The following is a 22595-nucleotide window of genomic DNA, read 5'->3' on the forward strand; positions in this document are numbered from 1 at the left end:
TGAGTTTGAAGCCAGCCTGATCTACAAAGTGAGTCTAGGACAGCCAAGGCTACACAGAGAGACCCTGTCTTGAAAAACCAAAACAGAAACAAACAAACAAAAAAACAAACAAACAAAAAACCAGGCCAGGCATTGTGGCACATTCCTTTAATCCCAGCACTTGGGGCTGTAGAGACAGGTGGATTGCTGTGAGTTTGAGGCCAGCCTGGCCTACAAAGCAAGTCCAGAATAGCCAAGGCTACACAGAGAAACCCTGTCTTGAAAAAACCAAAAGAAAAAGAAAAGAAAAAACAAAAACAAACCAAAAAAAAAAATCAGCTCCAATCCTCTGTGCCCTTGAACATCAGTGGCCTGGACTGCTTTCCTGCGTGATCTCTGGTATGATTGGCCAAGCCTCCATCACATAGATTGGCCACGCCCACCCTTATGGCCTGGAGGGTCGCACTGTGTGACCACTGCCCTCCCTCCGCAGGCCGGGAGTATGACAAGGATGGGAACCTCCGGCCCTGGTGGAAGAACTCGTCGGTGGAGGCGTTCAAGCAGCAGACGGAGTGCATGGTGCAGCAGTACAGCAACTACAGTGTGAACGGGGAGCCTGTGAACGGTCGCCACACCCTTGGGGAGAATATCGCCGACAACGGGGGACTCAAAGCAGCCTACCGGGTATGTCCGCCCCCTGTGGGCCCTGTCCCGGGACTGGGACCGAGTCTGTTCAAGCGTCTCACTGGATAGAGGACCATTACAGCAGCTCCATGCACTTTGGTTTGCTGGTCGGATAAATGGGGCGGAGTGCTGACTGAGAAAGCGGGGAGCTTTGGGGCTCAGCCCACAGAAGGCTTCTTGCTAGAACAGAACCCTGTCTTCCTGACTTTCCAGAGGTAGGGGTCTGGGTGGGAAAGGGACTGTACTGATTGCTTTTCTCACTATGACAAAACAGCTGACAACTTAAAGAACAAAGGATTTAATCTGGGGTGCAGTCGGGGGGGTACAGTTGGCAGGCACAGTAGGAAGGCACAGTGGCAGGAGTAGGGGAGCTGACAGGTTACATTGCCTCTGTAGCCAGGATTTAGAAAGCAGCTAGGAGTGGCCTGGGCTTTAAAGTCTGGGGCCCCCATCCCCAGTGATCGACTTCCTTCAGTGAGATGCCCCTTCCTAAAGATTTCACAGTAAGCACCACCGTTTAATAACCAAGCGTTCAAACATAGGAGCCCACGGGGGACGTTTCACATTCAGATCACAATAGGGACACTGAGAGAGTTCTAGGTTCGAGTCCCAGGGCTGGCATAATTCACCAGAGTTGCATGGCTGAGAACTCCTAACACCTGAGGAGTGGGCCATTGCGAAAGTAAAACCAGGTCACTTGGACCCACTCCTGATCTAGAGAGACACTTAGAGATGTCCGTCGAGTTAAGGTAGAAGAAAACAACTGGCCGAGAAAAGGTGGGTATTGGCAGAGGGCAGTACAGGGCTTCTTCCTAGCTGTCACTGTAAGAATAGGCATGCGGAAAAGCACTGTTTCCTGGGGCTGTGATGCGAGCAGGCTTAGGGTCCCCCAGCAAGTTCAAGACTTGGTGTTAGCCTCGCATCTCTGTTTTGCAGGCGTAGGAACTGAGTTCAGAAGTATTCTGTAGTTGGCCTAACCTCTGTCTGTCAGGAGGCTTGTTTGGTGAGCCTTCTGCCCACCTGTGCTGTGCTTAAGGATGCTGCAGAGTGAAACTGGCAGGTGGGAGCTACTCCTGCCTAGCCTGTGACATGACAGTGGCAGAGGGTAGGCGAGAGCCTGGTGACGGACGGAAGAGCCTGTCTGCTATTGGTTGGGTAGAGAGCATTAAATGGGGCCATTGATGGGTTGTGGGGGCCACAGGTCCAAGGCTGGCCTTCTGGAGGAAATGACATTGGAATTATGGCCTGCCAGGGGTGTCCAACCTTCTGACATTGCAACATGACATTATTGCCAGTAAACTGCATAATTGGGTTGCAAAAAAAAAAAAACTTGTTGACGGTGAAGCTTGGTTGGTAGGCGCTTACCTGGCATCGTGAATCTCAGGGTTTAATAACCAGCTATCCATAAAAACCAGGCATGGTGGTACATGCCTGTAATCCCAGTCCTAAAGGTAGAGGCAAGCCAGCCGTGGTGGCGCACGCCTTTAACCCCAGCACTCAGGAGGCAGAGGCAGGCAGATCATTGTAAGTTCAAGGCCAGCCTGGTCTACAAAGTAAGTCCAGGACAGTCAAGGCTACACAGAGAAACCCTGTCTTGAAAAACCAGAAAGAGAAAAAAGAAAAAAAGAAAAAGAAAGAAAAAAAAAAGACAGAGGCAACAAGATCAGAAGTTCAAAGTCATCTCAGCTGCCTAGCAAGTCCAAGGACAGCCTGGGCTGAATAAGACCCCCATCTCAAAAGAAAAAAGAAAGAAAGAAATCACAGAGGGCTCCTGTTTTAAGTAAGTTTATGATTTTTGTCTTGGGCTGCATCCATAGCTGTCCTTGGCATGGTAGAGCCTACAGCCCCACGTTATAGGTTGGACATAACTGTATTGTAAAAAGAGACAGAGAAAGGCCAGGGATGTCATCTCAGTAGAAAGAAAAACAAGTGCAGAAGCCACAAGGTGGACACCAGCCTGGCACATTCAGGGACAAGAAGCAGTGGGGGACAGCGTGGAATGAGTGTGCTGAGCAGGCGCATGCATGCGATCAGCACAGTGCAAGCCCCATACCTGAGGAGGGAGCTTCAGTTCTACCTTGGAGACCCTTGCAGGGTTCTTAGAGAGGAAAATGGGCTGGAGAGAAAATGGCTCAGCGGTTAAAGGCACTGGCTGCTCTTCCACTCAGGAAGGCTCAGTGAAGCCTCTGCTTGGAGAAGGCTGTCTGTTTTGGATCAGCCTGAGTCAGGGTGACCAGCCTGGAGCAGCTGCTAGAGGGAGTGTGGGGCGGGGTGGGGCAGGGCCAGATCTGGGAGGTTTGACTTGCTTGAAAGACTCAAAACATCGGGGCCCCCGGTTAAGAGCACTGATTGCTCTTCCAGAGGTCCTGAGTTCAATTTCCGACAACCACATGGTGGCTCACAACCATCTATATGTGATCTGATGCATACTGTATACATAATAAATAAATCTTTAAAAAAAAAAAAAGAGTCAAAACATCTCAGCACTCTGGAGGCAGAGGCAGGCGGATTGCTGTGAGTTCGAGGTCAGCCTGGTCTACAAAGTGAGTCCAGGACAGTCAAGGCTACACAGAGAAACTTTGTCTCAAAAAGCCAAAAAGATAAAAAAAAAAAGAGTCAAAACAGCTCTAGTCTTTGGCCTTGAGTCGCTGGGGAGGGGGTGCTGTTGAACATGACAGGAAAACTCGATGTACACCATATGTGTGCTTGGGGAGGCGGCAGTGGAGAGAGCGATCACCCCGTTTGTACTCTGTGGGATGGAGATGCATCTTGGGTCCCTGACTGGGGCCACCGAATACGCCCATCTGGAAAGGCTGGAGTGGAAAGCAAGCGTACATTTGACCGCTGGCATGACTGTGTTTTAGGCCATAGGGTTGAATTCTGCCCCTTTTGGGTGAGATCATAGAGGGGAGCTGGTGCCCAAACATCTCCCCCAGGAGGTGCAGCTTCCCCCCCCCCGCCGAACCTCCCCCCATCCTCACCTGGGTCACCTCTAAACTCTGGTTTTCGCTTCTCCCAGGCGTACCAGAACTGGGTAAAGAAGAACGGAGCCGAGCAGACACTGCCCACCCTGGGGCTTACGAGCAACCAGCTCTTCTTCCTCGGATTTGCACAGGTGAGCCCACTGGGAGGAAAGGCAGGTGTGTTCCGTTGTGGGGATGTCCAAGAGCCTTGGAGCCAAAAGGCAGGTTCCCCTCAGATGGCACATTCCCAAATCAGAGAACTGTCTTTGGAAAATTCCACTACACAGTGATTCTCAACCTGTGGGTCTCAACCCCTTTGAGGTTGTGGGGTGGCACGCTGTCAAGCAGCGCTTTCACAGGGCCACCTAAGACCATCAGAAAACGGAGACAGGTCAGGCAGTGGTGGCGCACGCCTTTAATCCCAGCACTGGAGAGGCAGAGGCAGGTGGATCCCTGAGTTTGAGGCCAGCCTGGTCTACAGATTGAGTTCCAGGACAGCCAGGGCTACACAGAGAAATCCTGCCTCGGAAAACAAACAAACAAACAAACAACAAAAACAGAAAACACAGAGACTTCCATTATAATTCAGCGCAGTAGGGAAATTACAATTGTAGTTTAGCAACGAAAATGTGGTATTAAAGGGCCGCAGCATGAGGAAGGTTGAGAACCGCTGCCCTGTGCTGAGGTGAGACGTAATGGAGGAGGCTGGAGAGAAGCCGCTCAGTGGTTAAGAGCCCTGGCTGCTCTTGCGGAGAACCTGGTTCGGTTCCCAGCACTATCACGGTGCCTCACAACCATCAGTAACTCTAGTCTCAGGTGGCGGGACATCCTTTTCTAGCCTCCAAGGACACTGCGAACAGGAGGTGCCCAACTGTCGAATGCCCACCTCTCTGCACAAAGGTCACAGTTTCCTTCTCAGCACTGCTTAGCCATGAAGGGCATGCCAGCACATGGCTAGAACCTCAGCACTCGGGTGAGGAGGCAGAGGACCAGAAGTTCAATCTACATAGCAATCATTATCGTTATTATTATTTATTTATTATTTATACATATTCTGCTTGTGTGTGTGCCTGCCCGCCAGAAGAAGGCACCAGATCTCATTGTAGATGGCTGTGAGCCACCATGTGGTTGCTGGGAATTGAATTCAGGGCCTTTGGAAGAACAGACAGTGCTCTTAACCTCTGAGCCATCTCTCCCAGCCCTTTTTTAATGGTTTTTCAAGACAGAGTTTCTCTGTGTATCCTTGGCTGTCCTCTGACTCACAGTGATCTACCTGCCTCTGCCTCCTGAGTGCTGGGATTAAAGGCATGCGCCACCACCGCCCAGCTGATACGTAGCAAATTTGAGGCTAGCCTGGGCTATCTAAGAACCTGTCTCAAAAAAAAAGGCTTGTGCCCTGAGGATTAGAGAGCACGGTGATCCAAGATTCCTCCTGCTAGGTCTAAGATTCTAGAAGTTTCTTTGTCTTTTGTTTTGTTTTGTTTTGTTTTCCTTGAGACAAGGCCTCAGGCTGGAGAGATGACTCAGCTGTTAAAGGCCAGGTTCATAACCAAAAATATGAGGCAAGGTCTCACTGTGTAGCCCAGGCTGGCTTCAAGTTCATAGAGATCTGCCTGCATTCTGCCTCCCTAGGGCTGGGATTAAATGTGTGTGCGTGCCCTCATGCCCGAGTTCTAGATGTTTCTTAAGTTTAAGATAGACTGGGTTGTCCCTGAGTCTGTGTCCAGCCACAAGTCTTCTGTTGGTGCCCAGAATTACCAAGCAGCTAAACAGGGTGTCCTCCCCAGCAAAGGAGAGTTCTGGATCAAATCCAAGTTGTCCCTAATGTTTGGCAGACTCCTGTGTGCAGGTGAAGCCAGGTGCGGAAGGGTCAGAGACTTTGCTCTGGCTGGAGGGCCGCAGGGCAGGAACACCTGCTGCAGAGGGTGCCCACCGTGGGCATATCTGTCCCCTGGCCTCCTTACTCCACCTGCAGGTCCTCCTGGCTCCCTGGGATCTCAGGCTCATTCTGCTCCTGTCATGGTGGGGCCATTCTAGAAGCTTCAGGCCCCTCACAGTGATCATCGCCCCCCCCCCAACCCCAACTTTCTTTCATTTACACAAGGTCTGGTGCTCCGTCCGAACACCTGAGAGCTCCCATGAAGGCCTCATCACCGACCCGCACAGCCCCTCCCGCTTCCGGGTCATCGGCTCCCTCTCCAACTCCAAGGAGTTCTCAGAACACTTCCACTGCCCGCCCGGCTCCCCCATGAACCCTCATCACAAGTGCGAAGTCTGGTGAGGGCTAAAGCGCAGAGATCACACAGACGGAAGGAGGGAAGGGGCCTGCGACCCAGCTCCCTCCAGCCTCCGGGACACCGCCCAGCCTCTCCGCCGCCTAGGGCCCCTTCCCTACCCTGGAGGGTATGTAGCCGTCCTGTCCAAGCCTGCGATGGAGGCTCATCACTCGAGCCCAAGGTTTGACCCTCTCCGAAGCCCTGGCACCCCAGACACCCAGGTGTGATGCTAGCAGGCATTTGGGCGTCCAGCTGGTGGCTTGCCAGCCCTGCGTCCCACGCTGACGGTGGCAATGGGACACAGATCCTTGCCTACATCCAGTGCCAGAGAATACCACAATACCACTGTGTCAAATGCTTTAAAGATATATTTTTTGGGGAGACTTATTTTTTAAGCATTATGGAATACACTGGAAATCTTCAGGGAAAAATGCATTTAAAACACTTTTTTTTTTAAAGAAAAGATTAGTATATTTATTATGTTTTCTTTTTCTAAGTAACCTGTGGACAAAGGAAGCCCCAATGATCTACCCCAGAGGACCCCAGGCTGCTGAACGGGATCCCCCATATTTAGCACTAATTTTAGCCCATTGTTGGTGTGATGGCTTGTGCAGTCGCCCATGCGACAGGGGACATAGGGGCCAGACAGAGCAAGGCGCCAGCTGAAGGGCCTAGTGTGGGCACAACCTTCTCAGCTTACCTGTCCTGTCCCTGGAGTCCAACCACGGGAACCCCAACAAGTTGATACCTATGGCAGCATGAAGCCATAATAGAGGGCCCTCCAGATAACTTGGGGGTGCCTGAACAATCCAGTCTAGACCATAGGAGCCCCTTGGGGCTGAGATAACTGCCCCCCATCAGATGCATACTGTTGTCCAAAGATGTCTTTTTGTTTTTGTTTTTGTTTTTGGTCCCACCTCTCCTGGCCTTGGAACCTGCTGCCTCTCTGTAGTAATCCCCGACATCCTGAAGTGGTCAGCCTCACTGACCCTCTGCATCAAGGGAAAATAAAAAAGAGAAAGCAGTCCGGTTCTCCCTCCAAGCTCTGTAGCCCGTAGTTGCCCTGGCCTGGTTCCCAGGAACCCCTTTCTCTAGTGCCTTACCTGAGGATGCGGCCCTTAGTCTTTCTCAGTGGAGCCCCCAAGTGTCCTGACTAGAAACCAACACCACAGCCCCACCCCCCAGGGCCACCTTCCCAACTTGCCTACAGGGCAAGCATTCCAGACGTCCAATGGCAGTGCGCTGCTGACTCGCTCAGGCTTTCAGCCACCCGAGGCACTCACATGGAATCAACCAGTCCTTGTAGGTGGAGAGATTTTACTCTCTCTCTTCCCCCTCTCCCTTCCCCCCTCTCCCCTTCTCTCTCTCTCTCGGAGGTGGGGTGCTGTGAACCAAAGAAAGCTGAGAAGAATGGAAGGTTCTCAACCCCACTGGGCTACAGGGAATGTTGTCCGCCCACGGCATCACCCAACAGTAGATGTATAGGTTCCTTTGGGTGGTACCCTACGGCGGTTCTCATGACTGCTGTAGGGAGGCAAGCCCTTGTGGCCTGTGAGCGAGGAGCCCCGTAGTACCCACCACAGCCCCTGGCAGGCGGCAACCCCTACGTTGCACGCACACCAGAAGCCAGAGCCCTTCTTGGCCAAAAAGCACAGATAGTGTAGCCTCGGTCCTGCCAGCACAGGGCTAGCCTTAGCACCGGGGCAGAGAGCAGCAAGCAGGCCCCAGACAAGGTCCCTGGTCCTTGTAAGCACGTCCGAAGTCTCACAGCTCTTCAGGAAAAGGAAGCACAGGAAGCAGTGACAGATGTGTGGGAAAGCAGCAATCCACCCCCGCCCCGCCCCCCACTCCTCTGGAGATTTGAGCACAGCAGAAGTGAGAAGGGCAGATGCCCCTCAGAAAGACCCCCCTCCTCTCGAGCTCGGAGCTTCCCTGCGGGTACAAGGACATGGGGTTCGGAGCTGGGGAATCTATTTTTTGTATTACTATGTTTTGTGCTACTGTAGTTTAAGTGTGGCACTATTGTAATTAAAATAAAGTACTTGTACCAAGGGCCAGGTGTCTTGAGTGTCCGTCCATCTTGGGTGATGCGTGTCTGGTGGGACCACAAAGCTGCCCAGCCTTTCAGAAGTCTTAAGACCAGGCTGGAGAGATGGCTCAGAGGTTAAGTGCACTGACTGCTCTTCTAGAGATCCTGAGTTCAGTTCCTGGCAACCACATGGTGGCTCACAACCATCTATAATGGGATCTGGTGCCCTCTTCTGGCTTGCAGGTGGACATGCAGGCAGAGCACTATATATAAATAAATAAATTTTTTTTTTTTTTAAGTCTAAGACTCTGATGAATACCAGGTCACTGCTGTGATGTTATATGTAATAATTAGATATAAGGGAATAAGGTATAATAAGGTGCCAGGCAGCAGAAAATATGTTGTAGAGGAGTTTATTAAATGAGCATGGGGGGGAGAGGAAAAAGGGAAGGGGTACCCCAGAGAGAGACAGACAGGAAGAGTAAGAAGAAGAGAGAGAGGAAGGGGGGGGAGAAGAAAGAGAGAGAGAGAGAGAGAGAGAGAGAGCGCGCACACATACACACACACACACACACACACACACACACACACACGCACGCGTGCGCAGGCGCGCGCAGCTGCGCCTGTTTGTCTTTTTATATGGCCCTGGGCATTGCCACGCCCCCGTGGCAGGTAAACAATGACATCATAGGCGGACTGAAGCAGAATCCTAATACCTGCTGCCTGTGCCCACCTGACCACTCCTCCTGGGAGGTACTTGCCTGAGTATCCCCTGCCGGTGAGAACTATGCCCTCCCCACACGCGTGCACTTGCACACACATGCAGCCACGCACACAAACACAACGTGCACACTGTAAGAATCATGCTTCCATTGTCTTAGAGCGAATAGACTTTCCAGTCTCAGATGTTTGGGTACAGTAGGGAGTTTTGAAGCGGGTCAAGAAAGAGCCAACAGTTTTCTATACATTCTCTGTCTACAGTGTTCTTCCATGGCTGCTGTGCCTCACAAACTCCTACCCATCCTTCAAGGCCCCACGCACCATCAACCTCTCTAGGAAGCCCTTCCTCGCCTCCTGGTCCACCCAGGCTTCTCTTTCTGACTACGGTATGCTCGTTTGCTGGACCGTTGTAACAGCACAAACCAGCTGCCTAACACAAAAGAACATTTCTTACAGTTCTCCAGGCTCAAAGGCCAAGATCAAGATGTTGGTAGGGTTGGTTTTTTTCTTGGGCTGCCAAGGTACAGTGTCTGAAGTCTCTCTCCTGGCTCCCCGTGGCATCCTACCTGCGCACACATAGGATGGTACTGGTTGCTACGCACCCCTTTCCCAAGAACACATAACTCAAGCCACAGTGGCACACACCTTTAATCCCAGCACTCGGGAGGCAGAAGCAGGCGGATCGCTGTGAGTTCAAGGCCAGCCTGGTCTACAAAACGGACAGCCAAGGCTACACAAAGAGACCCTGTCTCAAACCAAAACCAAAAACAACCCAAGTAACATATAACATGTCCGGTCAGTTTCCCACTGTACCCCCAGGCCCTGGCCTGCAGGTGTCAGTACTCCTTTTTTAATTTTAATTTTTATTTTTTTTGACAGGGTTTCTCTGTGTAGCCTTGGCTGTCCGTTTTTTAGACCAGGCTGGCCTCGAACTCACAGAGATCTTCCTGCCTCTGCCTCCCAAGTGCTGGCATTAAAGGCGTGCGCCACCACTTCTCTTCCCTAAACACTACATCCTTGCCACAATCACAATGCCCCTGCCTCCTGCCTGGCTGTTCAGGGCTTTCCCTTCCAGCTGAGGCCTGCGGAGACAACCAGGAAAACTGGAAAATGTAAGTTATTTGACGTCATCAACTCTGTGAGCTAAGGAGTCTGCAGAGCCTCCTTTCCATTCTGTGCAAAAGAGGCGGCAGAGAAGCCCTTGTGTTTGGGTTTGATTTTTGCTTGTTTTTTGGAGAAGCCTTTCAATTCCCATAGACTCCGGTTCACTAAGTTCACTAATGGGCCTAAGGACAAATGTCTTTCCATGACAACTGTGCCAATTCTCTGAAGATGAGAGAGTGTGTGCAGAGGCACACCCTGCCCCCCCACCCCCGTGCAGAGGCACACCCTGCCCCCCCCCCCCACAGAAAGGCCCATACCATCCATGCTTCCAGTGCTCGCGGAAGCTCATCTGTAATTCCAGTATACTCACAGCCCGGACCCCAACAGAACTGCCTGTGGGCGGTCGTGGATATGGGCGGTCGTGGCTGTGGGTGGGCATGGCTGGGGTGGGCGTGGCTGGGGTGGGCGTGGCTGTGGGTGATGTGGATGTGGGTGGGCGTGGATGTGGGCGGGCGTGGGTGTGGGCGGGCGTGGACGTGGGCGGACGTGGACGTGGGCGGGTGTGGATGTGGGCGGGTGTGGATGTGGGTGGGTGTGGTGCTGACCATTATAGCAGCTAAGATACATTGCATTCTTATAAATATTTATTTATTTGGTTTTGGGTTTTTTTTTTTCCTTTTCTTTTCTGAGATAGGATTTCTCTGTGTAGCCCTGGCTGTTCTACACTCACTTTGTAGACCAGGCTGGCCTCGCACTCACAGAGATCCACCTACCTCTGCCTCCTGAAAACTGGGATTACAGACGTGTGCCTCCCATCCAGCTGATACTTTGTTACCTTTTTTTTTTCTCAGAGACAAAGTTTCTTTGTGTAGCCTTGGCTGTCCTGGACTCTCTTTGTAGACAGACCAGGCTGGCCTTGAACTCGATACATTATTACTTTAAACAGAATTTTGTTAAGGCGATTGATGTGAATGAAAAAAAGCACAACAGTAGCCAAGACTATTTTGGTTTTTGTTTTGTTTTGTCCTTTTTATTTTTTTAAAGATTTATTTATTTGTTATGTATACAATGTTCTGCCTGCATGTTTGCCTGCACACCACAAGAGGGCACCAGATCTCAATCTCATTATAGATAGTTGTGAACCACTGTGTGGTTACTAGGAACTGAACTCAGGACCTTTGGAAGAGCAGCCAGTGCTCTTAACCTCTGAGCCATCTCTCCAGCCCTCTGTTCTATTTTTTGTTTGTTTGTTTAGTGTTTTTTTTTTTTAAGACAGAATTTCATGTAGCCCAGGCTGGCCTTGAACTTGTGGTATACCTGAGGATGACCTTAAACTTCTAATCCTCCTGCATCCACCTCCCAAGTGCTGGAATTACATGGGTACACCAGCACCCTGAGTTTATTCTGTGCTGAGAATGGGACTCGGGACCTCATGCTGAAACGTGTCTCTGACCCTCCCAGGTGAGCATGTCGTGTGATGACCTAGAAAGAGAGGTAAGTATGTAACATATGAGACAGTGGTACCAAGTAAGCAAGGATGTGCAATTTGATCAAGCACTGCATCCCCTATCTGGGAGAGCAGGTACATATGGTGCACACATACACACAGGCACTCACACTCACAAATTAAAATAAGTCTTAAAAACAAACGAAAAAGGGCTGGAGAGATGGCTCAATGGCTAAGAAGAGTGCTGTCTGCTCTTCTAGAGGTCCTGAGTTCAATTCCCAGCAACCACATGGTGGCTCACAAGCATCTGTAATATGATCTGATGCCCTCTTCTGGCATGTAGGTGTACATGCAGGCAGAGCACTGTATACATAATAATAATAAAGAAATAAAATCTTTTTCAGGAGGGCGGTTTCAAGACAAGGTTTCTCTGTGTAGCCTTAGCTGTCCTGGACTTGCATTGTAGACCTTGATTGTGGCCTCAAACTCAAAGGAATCCACCTGCCTTTGCCTTCAGAGTGCTGGGATTAAAGGCTAAATAAAATATTTTTTAAAACGAACAAACAAAAGAAAGGCCAAGTGTGGTGGAGTAGGCTTTTAAGGAGGCCTTAGGGGTTTTGTTTTGAGGCAGGCTCTCATACAGCTGTGGCTGTTTTGGATCTAGTTACGTAGACCAGGCTGGCCTCGAGCCCCAGAGCTCTATCTGCCTCTGCCTCCTGAGCACTGAGACTAAAGGTGTGCAACCACACCTGATTTAGCTTTCTTTTTTTTCCCCCAGAGCTGAGGTTGGAACCCAGGGCCTTGCGCTTGTAGGCAAGCACTCTACCACTGAGCTAACCCCATGCTTTGAAAGGTTTTTCAAAGCTGTTCCCTGGAGATGTGTGAAGACCGGAGCGGGAGGGAACTGGAGTGGAAGTGGAGGAGAGAGCAGTCTGGACGCATCTTAAGTGGAGTGTATGCCACACACCCAGGGTAGCAAGGAGCCTGTGCCTGGGCTCTATCCACTATTTCTATTTCTTTTCCTCTCGTGGCAGTGTTAAGGTATGACCACAAGGTGGCGCCAAAACACAAAAGACTAGGCCTGGGTCCACAGGCCAAAGAACCTGCGCTCCTCAGGTGCGTTAAGAGAGAGCTGCTGGGGTTGACAGGCCCCACCCTCACTCGTTACGCATTAGAACGGATGATTAAGGAACCTGGACTAGGCTGCTGATCCTGTGAGTTCTAGTCCATCCCATAACTTGGGCACCTTACTTTTCACCTCTGAACCCCAGCACTGACAAGAATAGAGGCCCAGGCCCCATATCACCCTCATTTTAGAGAGAGGCTGGCCAATAAAGAACTCAGTGTTTCAGACTCCAATACCTGTAACTCGTAATTATTAACCTTAACCTGGTTGACATTAGAGTCACCTGGGAAGGGGGGGGGGCCCTGAACTGAGGAACTGCCTCCATCAGATTGGCCTGTGACCTTGTGGGTGAAGGGGCGTGGGGGGTATGGGGCAACAGGGGGTGTAGAGAGGGAGGGGCCAATTGATGCTGGAGAGCCAGCTCACTGTTTGTGGTACCACCGCCCGGGGCAGGTGGAACCGGGGCTGTATGAGGAAGGAAGGGAGCAAGCCAGGTGTCTAAGTCACTGTTCCATTGCTGTGAAGAGACACCATGACCAAGACAACTCTTATGAAAGTATTAATTTAAATGGAAATTAAACTGCTTACAGTTTCAGAGCGTGAGTCCATGACCGACCGTCAAGGCAGGGAGCAGGAGAGCAACCATAGTGCCAGAGCGGTAGCTGAGACCTTAATGCCCTGAGCTGCAGGTAGGTGGGGCTAGAGAGCCGGCCTGGCATGGGCTGGATGATGAGGATGAGGATGAGGATGAGGATGATGATGATGGTGGTGGTGATGATGATGTTTTTTCGAGACAGGGTTTCTCTTGTGTAGCCTTGGATGTCCTGGACTCACTTTGTAGACCAGGCTGGCCTCAAACTCACAGAGGTCCACCTGCCTCTGCCTCCCAAGTGCTGGGATTAAAGGTGTGCGCCACCATGCCCAGCCCTATGGTCATTGTTTTATTGCAGCCACAGAAAGTGATTGAGGACACCAGGGGTTGTCCATCCCTGGTCAGTAGAAACTCTAGCATGTCTGTCACATGGCTGCAATTTTATTTTATTTTATTTATTATTATTTTTGTTTGTTTGTTTCCAGACAGGGTTTCTCTGTGTAGCCTTGGCTGTCCTGGACTCGCTTTGTAGACCAGGCTGGCCTCGAACTCATAGCGATCTACCTGCCTCTGCCTCTCAAGTGCTAGGATTAAAAGTGTGCACCACCACAGCCCGGCATGGCTGCAATTTTTATTATGTATACAGTATGCATCAGATCACATTATAGATGGTTGTGAGCCACCTTGTGGTTGCTGGGAATTGAACTCAGGACCCTCTGGAAGAGCAGTCAGTACTCTTAACCTCTGAGCGATCTCTCCAGCCCCGGCTGCAATTTTTAAAAAGATATTTTCTGACTACTTGGGACAGACAAAAAGCAGTGTTGTGAATCACACATTTCATCCCAGCACTTGGGAGGCAGAACAGCAGATCTCTGTGAGTTCAAGGCCAGCCTGGTCTACAAAGTTAATCTAGGACAGCCAAGGCTACAAAGAGAAACCCTGTCTCGAAAACAAAACAAAACAAAACAAAAATGAAAGAAAGAAAGAAAGAAAAGAAAAGAAAAAAGAAAACAAAACAAATCAGTGTGGTGGCTCACACCTGTGATCTCTGTTAGGCATTCGAGGCCAGCCTGGGCTACATTCTAATTCCAAAACACCCAGAGCTCTAGTGTGATACCTGGCCGCAAGCCAACCTACCACATTGCTCAAACTTTTAATTGCTAGAGAAATCTAACTCTCATCCTGTACTCAGTGAAGCTCTGGGACTGGGAATCTGGACCCCGCAAGTAGGCCAGCATGGCTTCACACTCACTGACCTCCTCAAGCTGAGGAAGACCCAAAACTCCCATCCTCCTGTCTCCACTTAACACCATACCCGGTTCCTCTTCTTCCCGCTCCCACCCCCAGAGACAGGCCTTCTCTTTGTAGCCCTGGCTGTCAGGGAACTCGCTCTGTAGACCAAGCTGGCCTCAAATCTGCCTGCCTCGGCCTCCTGAGTCTAGGGTTAAAGGTGCATGCCACTACCATGTGGCTTTTTCTTTTTCATACATATATATTCTGTATGTGTCCCCTGTGTACCGTAAGTGGAGGTCAGTGTGGGCGTCGGTTGTCTCCTTCACCATATGGATTCTGGAGGTTGAACTCAGTTTGTCATGCTTGGTGGTTGTGGTTGTTTGTCTGTTGGTTGTATGTGTTAAAGATGGATTTATGTATTTAATGTGTATATGTGTGTGCCTGAGTATACATATGTGCACCTTGTGCACACAGGAGACAGAGGGCAACAGAAGAGGGATTGGAGTTACACACGCTTGTGTAACTGTCTTGGACTCCCTTTGTAGACCAGGCTGGCCTCGAACCTACAGAGCCCTGCCTACCTCTGTTTCTCAGAATTCTGGGATTATAGGCCTGCCCCCACTGCACCGGCTCCTAGCCCCTATTTTAAAAATAGAATCTTCAGCACTCGGGAGGCAGAGCCAGGCAGATTGCTGTGAGTTCGAGGCCAGCCTGGTCTACAAAGCGAGTCTAGGACAGCCAAGGCTACACAGAGAAACCCTGTCTCAAAAAAACAAAACAAAACAAAAAATAGAATCTCTTATTTGTTGATAGTTTCACATACATAAACAACGTGTCTCTAGCATATCCACCCACTCCAGCCTTTCATGTCCTGCCCTCTTCTTTTGTGTGCTTTGGTGGGGGCCAGTTTTGTCTGTTCGTTTCTTTTTGTTTGTAACCATTCCAATTACTGCTGTCTGCCTGAATGCGAGTATGCTAGCTTGACCCTGAGTAGGTAACCACAGCCAAGGAGTGCAATGGACGTGTCCTGTCCAGAATGGTTTATTTCATTAAATTAACAAACTAATTGAGGGAGGATCTTACAGCTGGGTGGTAGTGGTGCGTGACTTTAACCCCAACACTTGGGAGGTAGAGGCAGTTGGAAGTCAGCCTGGTCTACAGAGTGACGACTTCCAGGATAGCAGAGAAACCCTGTCTCTGAAAAAAACAAAAGCAAAACCAAAAGAGAGAGAGGAGCTTATTATGTGCCCCAAGTTGAACTTGAACTCCCTTTTCAATGGCCTTGAACTTACAAGCCTCCTGCCTCAGGTCTCCTACCCAAGTAATGTGGGCATTACACATGTTTCCAAACCTAGCAATTCCATCTCGCTCATGTGCCTCAGTTTCTCCATCAGAAAAAAAGCAGGTTAGATGTGACTGGACACTGAGCAGAAACTTCCTAGCCCTGCTGTACCAAACTGCTTCTCTGACCCCTCCCTCTCTCTCTCTTTCTTTCTTTCTTTCTTTCTTGGTTTTGGTATTGTTTTTCTTTTTTCTTTTTTCGAGACAAGGTTTCTCTGTATACCCTTGATTGTCCTGGACTCCTTATGTAGACCAGGCTGGCCTGGAACTCCCAGAGATCCACCTGTCTCTGCCTCCCAAGTGCTGGGATTAAAGGCGTGTGCCACCATGCCTGGCTGTTTTGCTTTTTTCAAGGCAAGGTTTCTCTGTATAACTGCCCCGGCTGTCCTGGAACTTGCTTTGTAGACCAAGCTAGCCTCAAAATCACTGAGATCCACCTGCCTCTGCCTCCCCACCACACCAGACTTTCTTTTCTTTTTTACCCATCATTTATTTATTCTTTCAACAATGATGTATCACTTCATTTCCAGGTGCAGGGAACAAACCCAACGCACACCAAAACAGGAGTTGGTTGGGGTGGCGTTTGGTTGGAGGCCTGTTTATTCAAAAGCCGTCTTTGTCCCTCCCTTCAGCCATCAATCCTTGATGGCTAATCCATGTTTGGAATAGGGGGAAAATGTGCCAAGAGTTTATTTCTGTGCATCTCTGGGAGCACACACAGGAGCACACACACTCACATTTATATATAACATTGCAGCCTTGTTGTCATGGGAACCAGCTTTTGGTATCTTTGGGCATATGAGTGGGGGAGCTTTGATGGAGCACCCCCTGCATGCACTTTTGTGTGTCTTGAGATCCCGCCAGGAGAGTTGCCCCTGAGAGATTTTGAGGGACCTTTTGATCATGGCTGTGTATTTTTCTCACTGACCTTGTCAGACGTGAGTGAATGGGGCTGAAAGACTAAGTGTTGAGCTCAGCGGCTGGCCGACATGATCCTCTGCGGATGTCGCTTGCTGACCCAGCAGCACGATGCTTGGGCTTTCCCTCCTATGAAATGCTAAGGGCTGGAGGGAGATGTGACTGAAAAGACACAAGACAGCCAAGGGTTGTATTCTCAGAAAGATTAGCCGCCTTGGCCGCTTTGAAGGTGCATGGTGCCAGCTTGGGGAAGGGGCCGAATGCCAGCCAGAGGGTGAGAAGGGCAATTGCTGTTCTCTGAGCCCTGGCAGTAGGCCTGAGCGAAGCCTGTTGTACATTCAGTCCCCAAGTGAGCTCTGGGAGATGGATGTTGTCGGTCTCAGTGGGAACCTGGGATTGGGGAGTAGAGGAACCAGCTAGGTAGGAAGGGGATGAAGCTGAGACTTGAACCCAGGTCCAGAGCCCTGACCTTACACATCATGGTTGTCTATTTACTGTTGTTGTAACTGAATGCCACAGGCCGAGCAATATTTATTGGTTGTTTTTTTTTAAGATTTATTTTTAAGATTATTTATTTATTATGTATACAGTGCACATTAGATCACATTATAGATGGTTGTGAGCCACCATGTGGTTGCTGGGAATTGAACTCAGGACCTCTAGAAGAGCAGCCAGTGCTCTTAACCACTGAGCCATCTCTCCAGCCCCAAGTTGTTTTTCTTTTTTTTCTTTTTCTTTTTCTTTTCTTTTCTTTTCTTTCTTTCTTTTTTTTTTTTGTGTGTGTGTGTAAGACAGGGTTCCTCTGTCTCTCCAGTGCTGGGAGTAAAGGCATGCGCCACCATGCCCGGCAGTGACTATTTCATTTTTAAGCATGTGTATGTATGTCAGTTCAAATGTGCGTGACTGTCTGCAGAAGGCCAGAAGAGAGCATTGGAGTCCCTGGGGCTGAAGGGGATTATGAGTCACCTGACATGGACACTGGGACTTGAAGATCGTCTCAAGAGCAGGGCATGCGCTTAACCACAGGACCATCTACCCAGCCCTCCCTCCTCATAATTATTTGTTATTCATACAGTAGTCTGCCTGCATTGTGCCTGTAGGCCAGAAGAGGGCACCACATCTCATTATAGATGGCTATGAGCCACCATGTGGTTGCTGGCAATTGAACTCAGGACCTCTGGAAGAACAGCCTGTGCTCTTAACCTCTGAGCCATCTCTCCAGCCCCCTCCTCCCTTCCTCTTAAAAAAAACAAACCACTAAGGGCCAGGCATAGTGGTGCATGCCTATAATCCCAGCACTTGGGAGGCAGAGGCAGGTGGATCTCTGGGTGTTCAAGGCCAGCCTGATCTGTAAAGTGAGTCTAGGACAGCCAGGGCTACAAGGAGAAACCCTGTCTCAAAAAACCAACAACAACAAAAAAAATCAATTTAACTTAATTTAAATTTTGTATTTTAAGTTTATTAATTTATTCAGATTACAACTCAATTATTATCCCATCACTTGTATGCTCCCATTCCTACCCCCTCCCACTTTCACCCTATTCCTCTCCCCTAGGTCTATGATGGAGGGGGACCTCCTCCCCCATTATATGGTCATAGACTTTCAAGTCTCATCTTGGTAGCCTGCTTATTCTTTCTTTGAGTGCCCACCAGGCCTCCCCACCAAGGGGAGGTGGTCAAATATGGAGCACCAGAGTTCATGTCAAAGTCAGTCCCCACTCTCTACATAACTGTGGAGAATGTCCTGTCCATTGGATAGACCAGAGCAGGATTTGATGTTTACTATTGTATTGTCCTTGGTTAGTGCAATAGTTTGAGTTAGACCCCCTAGGGCCCAATCCACAATGTTCTTCTTGTAGGTTTCTAGGACCCTCTGAGTCGTTCTATTTTGCCATCTCCTATATTTCTCTTACCTAGAGTCTCAGTAGGATGTCCTCACATCTATTCCAATTTTTAAATTAAATTTAAAAAATTTTTAAGGGGCTGGAGAGATGGTTCAGTGGTTAAGAACAGTGACTGCTCTTCCAAAGGACCCAGGTTCAATTCCCAGCACCCACATGGTAGCTCACAACTGTCTTTAACTCCAAGATCTGACATCCTCACACAGACATACATGAAGTCAAAACACCAATGCACATAAAATAAAATAAATAAATAAATAAATAAAAAATTTTTTAAAAAGAAAGAAACAAAGAAAGAACTCAGTCAGTGAAATGCTTGTTTTGAAAGCATGAGGACCTGAGTTCGAGCCCCGGCACCCATGTAAACAAGCCAGATGCATGGCATATGTTTGTAATCCAAGTGCTGAGGAGGTAGAGACTTGAGGACCCTTGGTGGTTCCTAGCTCACCAACCTCGCCTATCAGTGACCTCAGGTCACAGGGAGAACCCTGTTTCATGAAGCAAGGTGGGAGTCTGCTGAAAACACCCAAGATTGACCTCTAGCCCCACGGACATGCTTACACATATGCAGCCATTTGTATATGCATGCGCACATGAGCATACATACGTACCATGAACATTATTATGTCACTAGCACCATCATTGGCTTCCACTCTTTCATGACCTCATTGGATCCTCAGTCTACCCTTCAAATTACCATCAGTGTGATTTCTGGGGGTTCGGTTTCCAGTACATGAACTTCAGGGGTACACACTGGAGCCATGCTATATACTACATACTTTTGGTTCATTTACTGCATTCTGTTGTTTGTTTGTTTGTTTGGTTGGTTTGTTTTTCAATGTTTGTTTGTTTTTTAAAGACAAGCTTTCTCCATGTAGCCCTGCCTGTCCTGGAACTCTCTCTCTCTCTGTAGACCAAGCTGGCTTTGAACTCCTAGAGATCCACCTGCCTCTGCCTCCCAAGTGCTGGGACTATAGGCGTGCGCCACCATGCCAGTCCCATTTACTCCATTCTGGGCTCAATTCTAGGCCAGCTGGAGAGAATCAGCAAGGAATGGAAACCTAAACACTCTCCTGAGAACCCCAAGTCCTGGTGACAGTGACATGCCCTGTCATGGGCAGCCAGCAGGATGCCCAGCCTCCCTGTCTCTCATAGAGTCTTCTGCTGTGTGAGTGTGAGCTGGCTCCCATTGCTTTTGTGAGGACTTACTCTCTCCTGATTTTGCAGCGAGGGGGTGGGGTAGGGGCTGGGGGGGGGGGCGGCTTGTGCTTGCTAAGCATTTGCTCTATGCATGAGCCACAGTCATCCCCATCAGCCTCATCATCAAGTCAAGAGCTTAATGACTCTGTTGGGGATGACAGGCAGGCAGGCCAGCCACCCTGAGATCTGAACCGAAGCCACTTGCCTTCCGGACCTGTACTTCTTCACCATAGTGTCCTTCTGGCCCAGGACGTAGGGTGCCACCCACCGATCTTCAGCCCATCTATGTGGGATGGCTGGACCAGAGATGAGGCAACAATGAAATGAGGAGGAAGGAGATCTGCTTTTTTTTTTTTTTAAACATTTACTTATTTATTATGTATACAGATCTCATTATAGATGGTTGTAAGCCAATATGCGGTTGCTGGGAATTGAACTCATGACCTTTGGAAGAGCAGTCAGTACCCTTAAGCTCTGAGCCGTCTCTCCAGCCCCATGAGATCCGCTTTTCTTTTGAGATTCTATTTCTCTGTGTGGCTCTGGCTGTCTGGAATGCATGACGTACACCAAGCTCGTCCTGAACTCCCAGAGATCTTCTGTCTGCCTCTGTCTCCTGAGGGCTGGGACTAAAGGCGTGTGATGCCACCCCTCATTTATTGACAAGGTCCTATGTGTCTCTGGATCTTTCTAGGTCTTTCTTCCCATGGCTTTGCTGGAACGCCAGAACTACCACAGGACTCTTCTGATAGAGGAGAGAACTCAAGGCCCAGAGAAACAGTTTAACTAAGGTCTCAGAACTGGGCTCAGTGCCACGATCCACTGTTTTCCAAAACCCACTTCCTATGCCGCAGAAGTAGGTCAGGCCTCAGCCCTAATCCCGTAGTCATTGGCCAGGGTGCCAAGAACGGGGCGGGGCCTGAGTTTCCTCAGCAAAGGACCCTAGACACACCAGGAAGGCAGAGGACTCCCACCTCCCCACGCAGAGGATGTCCCCTAAGCTGGCCAGAGCACCTCCAGTATCTGGAGGCCCTCTCCAAGTCCCAGGTGGTCAGGTTCTGGACATTTGGTGACAAAAGTGAAGGTCATAGCCCCTGTCCCCAGGAGAAGGACTAGGAAGTCGGCCTTATTGTGGCCTGAAATGGAAGAGGGTTCTCTTTATGTTCAAAGGAGAAGTCGTGAAGGCAGGTGTGGCAGTGCATACCTGGAACTCTGGCACCTTTGAAATAGAGTCAGAAGCTGGGGCAGGGTGGATCTCTGTGAGCTCACGGTACCTTTAATCCCAGCACTCGGGAGGCAGAGGCAGAGAGCTGTGAGTTCGAGGCCAGCCTGGTCTACAAAGTGAGTCCAGCACGGAAATGAGGAGGAAGGAGATCTGCTTTTTTTTTTTTAAACATTTACTTTAATGTTTAAACCTCTCGAAAAACCAAAAGAAGAAAAAAAAAAGAAAGAAAGAAAGTTGGGAGAATCATGGATTCAAGGTCATCCTTGGCTACACAGCAAATTTAAAGCTAGCAGGAGCTATGTGGGACCCTGTCTTTTATTATTATTATTAATTAATAATAATTAATTATTATTATTTAATTTTTTATTATTTATTTTTAATAAATAAATTTATTTATTTATTAATAAATATTTATAAATAATATATTTATAAATATAAATATATTATAAATAATATATAAATAAATATTTATAAATAATAAATAAATAAATTTATTATTTATTATTAAATATAATTATTTAATTATATAATTAATAATAATAATAATAATTATTATTATTATTATTTTGGTTTTTCAAGACAGGGTTGGCTTCGAGCATCATCCTATGGGACAAATTTGCCTCAGTTTCTCTTTTCCTTTCTTAGCTGGGTGCAATTATTTCTTCCCTTCTGCTTCTCCTGTGCAAGGATGCTATTTTCTTGTTATTCTATTACATTCTATTTTTTTCCCCGGTTTTTCGAGACAGGGTTTCTCTGTGTAGCCTTGACCGTCCTGGACTCACTTTGTAGATCAGGCTGTCCTGGAACTCACAGAGATCCACCTGCCTCTGCCTCCTGAGTGCTGGGATTTCAGGCATGCTATTGTGCCTGGTCTGTTGCACTGTATTAATAAGGGGCTTAAGGCGCATGGCACATAATAGGCACTTAATAAATAATTCATGTATGTGTGTTTGTATACATATATGCCAATCTGACCATATATGTGTGTGTGTGTATACATGTATGCTAGTCTTGACCATATATGTATATGTGTGTGTGTGTAGCCTTAACCTCCCTATGTCGATGAGAATCAACTTAAACTTTGGTCCTGACTCTTCCGCCCAAGAGCAGGGATTACAGGCATACGTATCCCACTATGCCCAGTCTGTGCAGTACTGTGGACATTAGGCAAGCATGCTACCAACGAGCTACATCTCCAGCCCATGAGTTGCTTTTTTGTTTGTTGTAAGACAGAATCTCACAAGCCGGCCATGGTGGTGCACACCTTTAATCTCAGCACTCAGTAGGCAGAGGCAGGAGGATCTCTGTGAGTTCGAGGCCAGCCTGGTCAGCAAAGAGTCCAGGACAGCCAAGGCTACACAGAGAAACCCTGTCTCAAAAAAAAAAAATGTTTTGGGCCGGGCGTGGTGGCGCACGCCTTTAATCCCAGCACTTGGTAGGCAGAGGCAGACGGATCGCTGTGAGTTCGAGGCCAGCCTGGTCTACAAAGTGAGTCCAGGATGGCCAAGGCTCCACAGAGAAACCCTGTCTTGAAAAACCAAAAAAAAAAAAAATGTTTTGGTTCATTTTTTAAAAAAGATTTATTAGCCGGGTGTGGTGGCGCACGCCTTTAATCCCAGCACTCGGGAGGCAGAGGCAGGTGGATCGCTGTGAGTTCGAGGCCAGCCTGGTCTACAAAGTGAGTCCAGGATGGCCAAGGCTACACAGAGAAACCCTGTCTCGAAAAACCAAAAAAAAAAAAAAAAAGATTTATTAAGTATACAGTGTTTTGCCTGCATGTATTTCTGCATGAGGGCACCAGATCTCATCATAGATGGTTGTGAACCACCATGTGGTTGCTGGGTATCGAACTCAGGACCT

General features: G+C 48.8%; 1 protein-coding gene across 3 annotated transcripts in view; it reads left to right on the forward strand.

Annotated features, from left to right (window-relative positions):
• The window catches only part of ECE1 (endothelin converting enzyme 1), a 106828-nt gene extending 98873 nt beyond the window's left edge, over nt 1–7955 (forward strand). For all 3 annotated transcript variants that reach the window (XM_084788163.1, XM_084788162.1, XM_084788161.1), the window contains exons 17-19: nt 473–663; nt 3683–3778; nt 5731–7955. In XM_084788163.1, coding sequence (XP_084644289.1) covers nt 473–663; nt 3683–3778; nt 5731–5907 — 464 coding nt within the window. In that variant the 3' untranslated portion in view covers nt 5908–7955. The remainder of the gene's footprint in view (nt 1–472; nt 664–3682; nt 3779–5730) is intronic.
• The last annotated feature ends 14640 nt before the right edge of the window (nt 7956–22595 follow it).

The sequence above is a fragment of the Acomys minous genome (assembly GCF_964271855.1).
Source record: "Acomys minous genome assembly, chromosome: 6".
Classification (NCBI taxonomy): Eukaryota; Metazoa; Chordata; class Mammalia; order Rodentia; family Muridae; genus Acomys; species Acomys minous.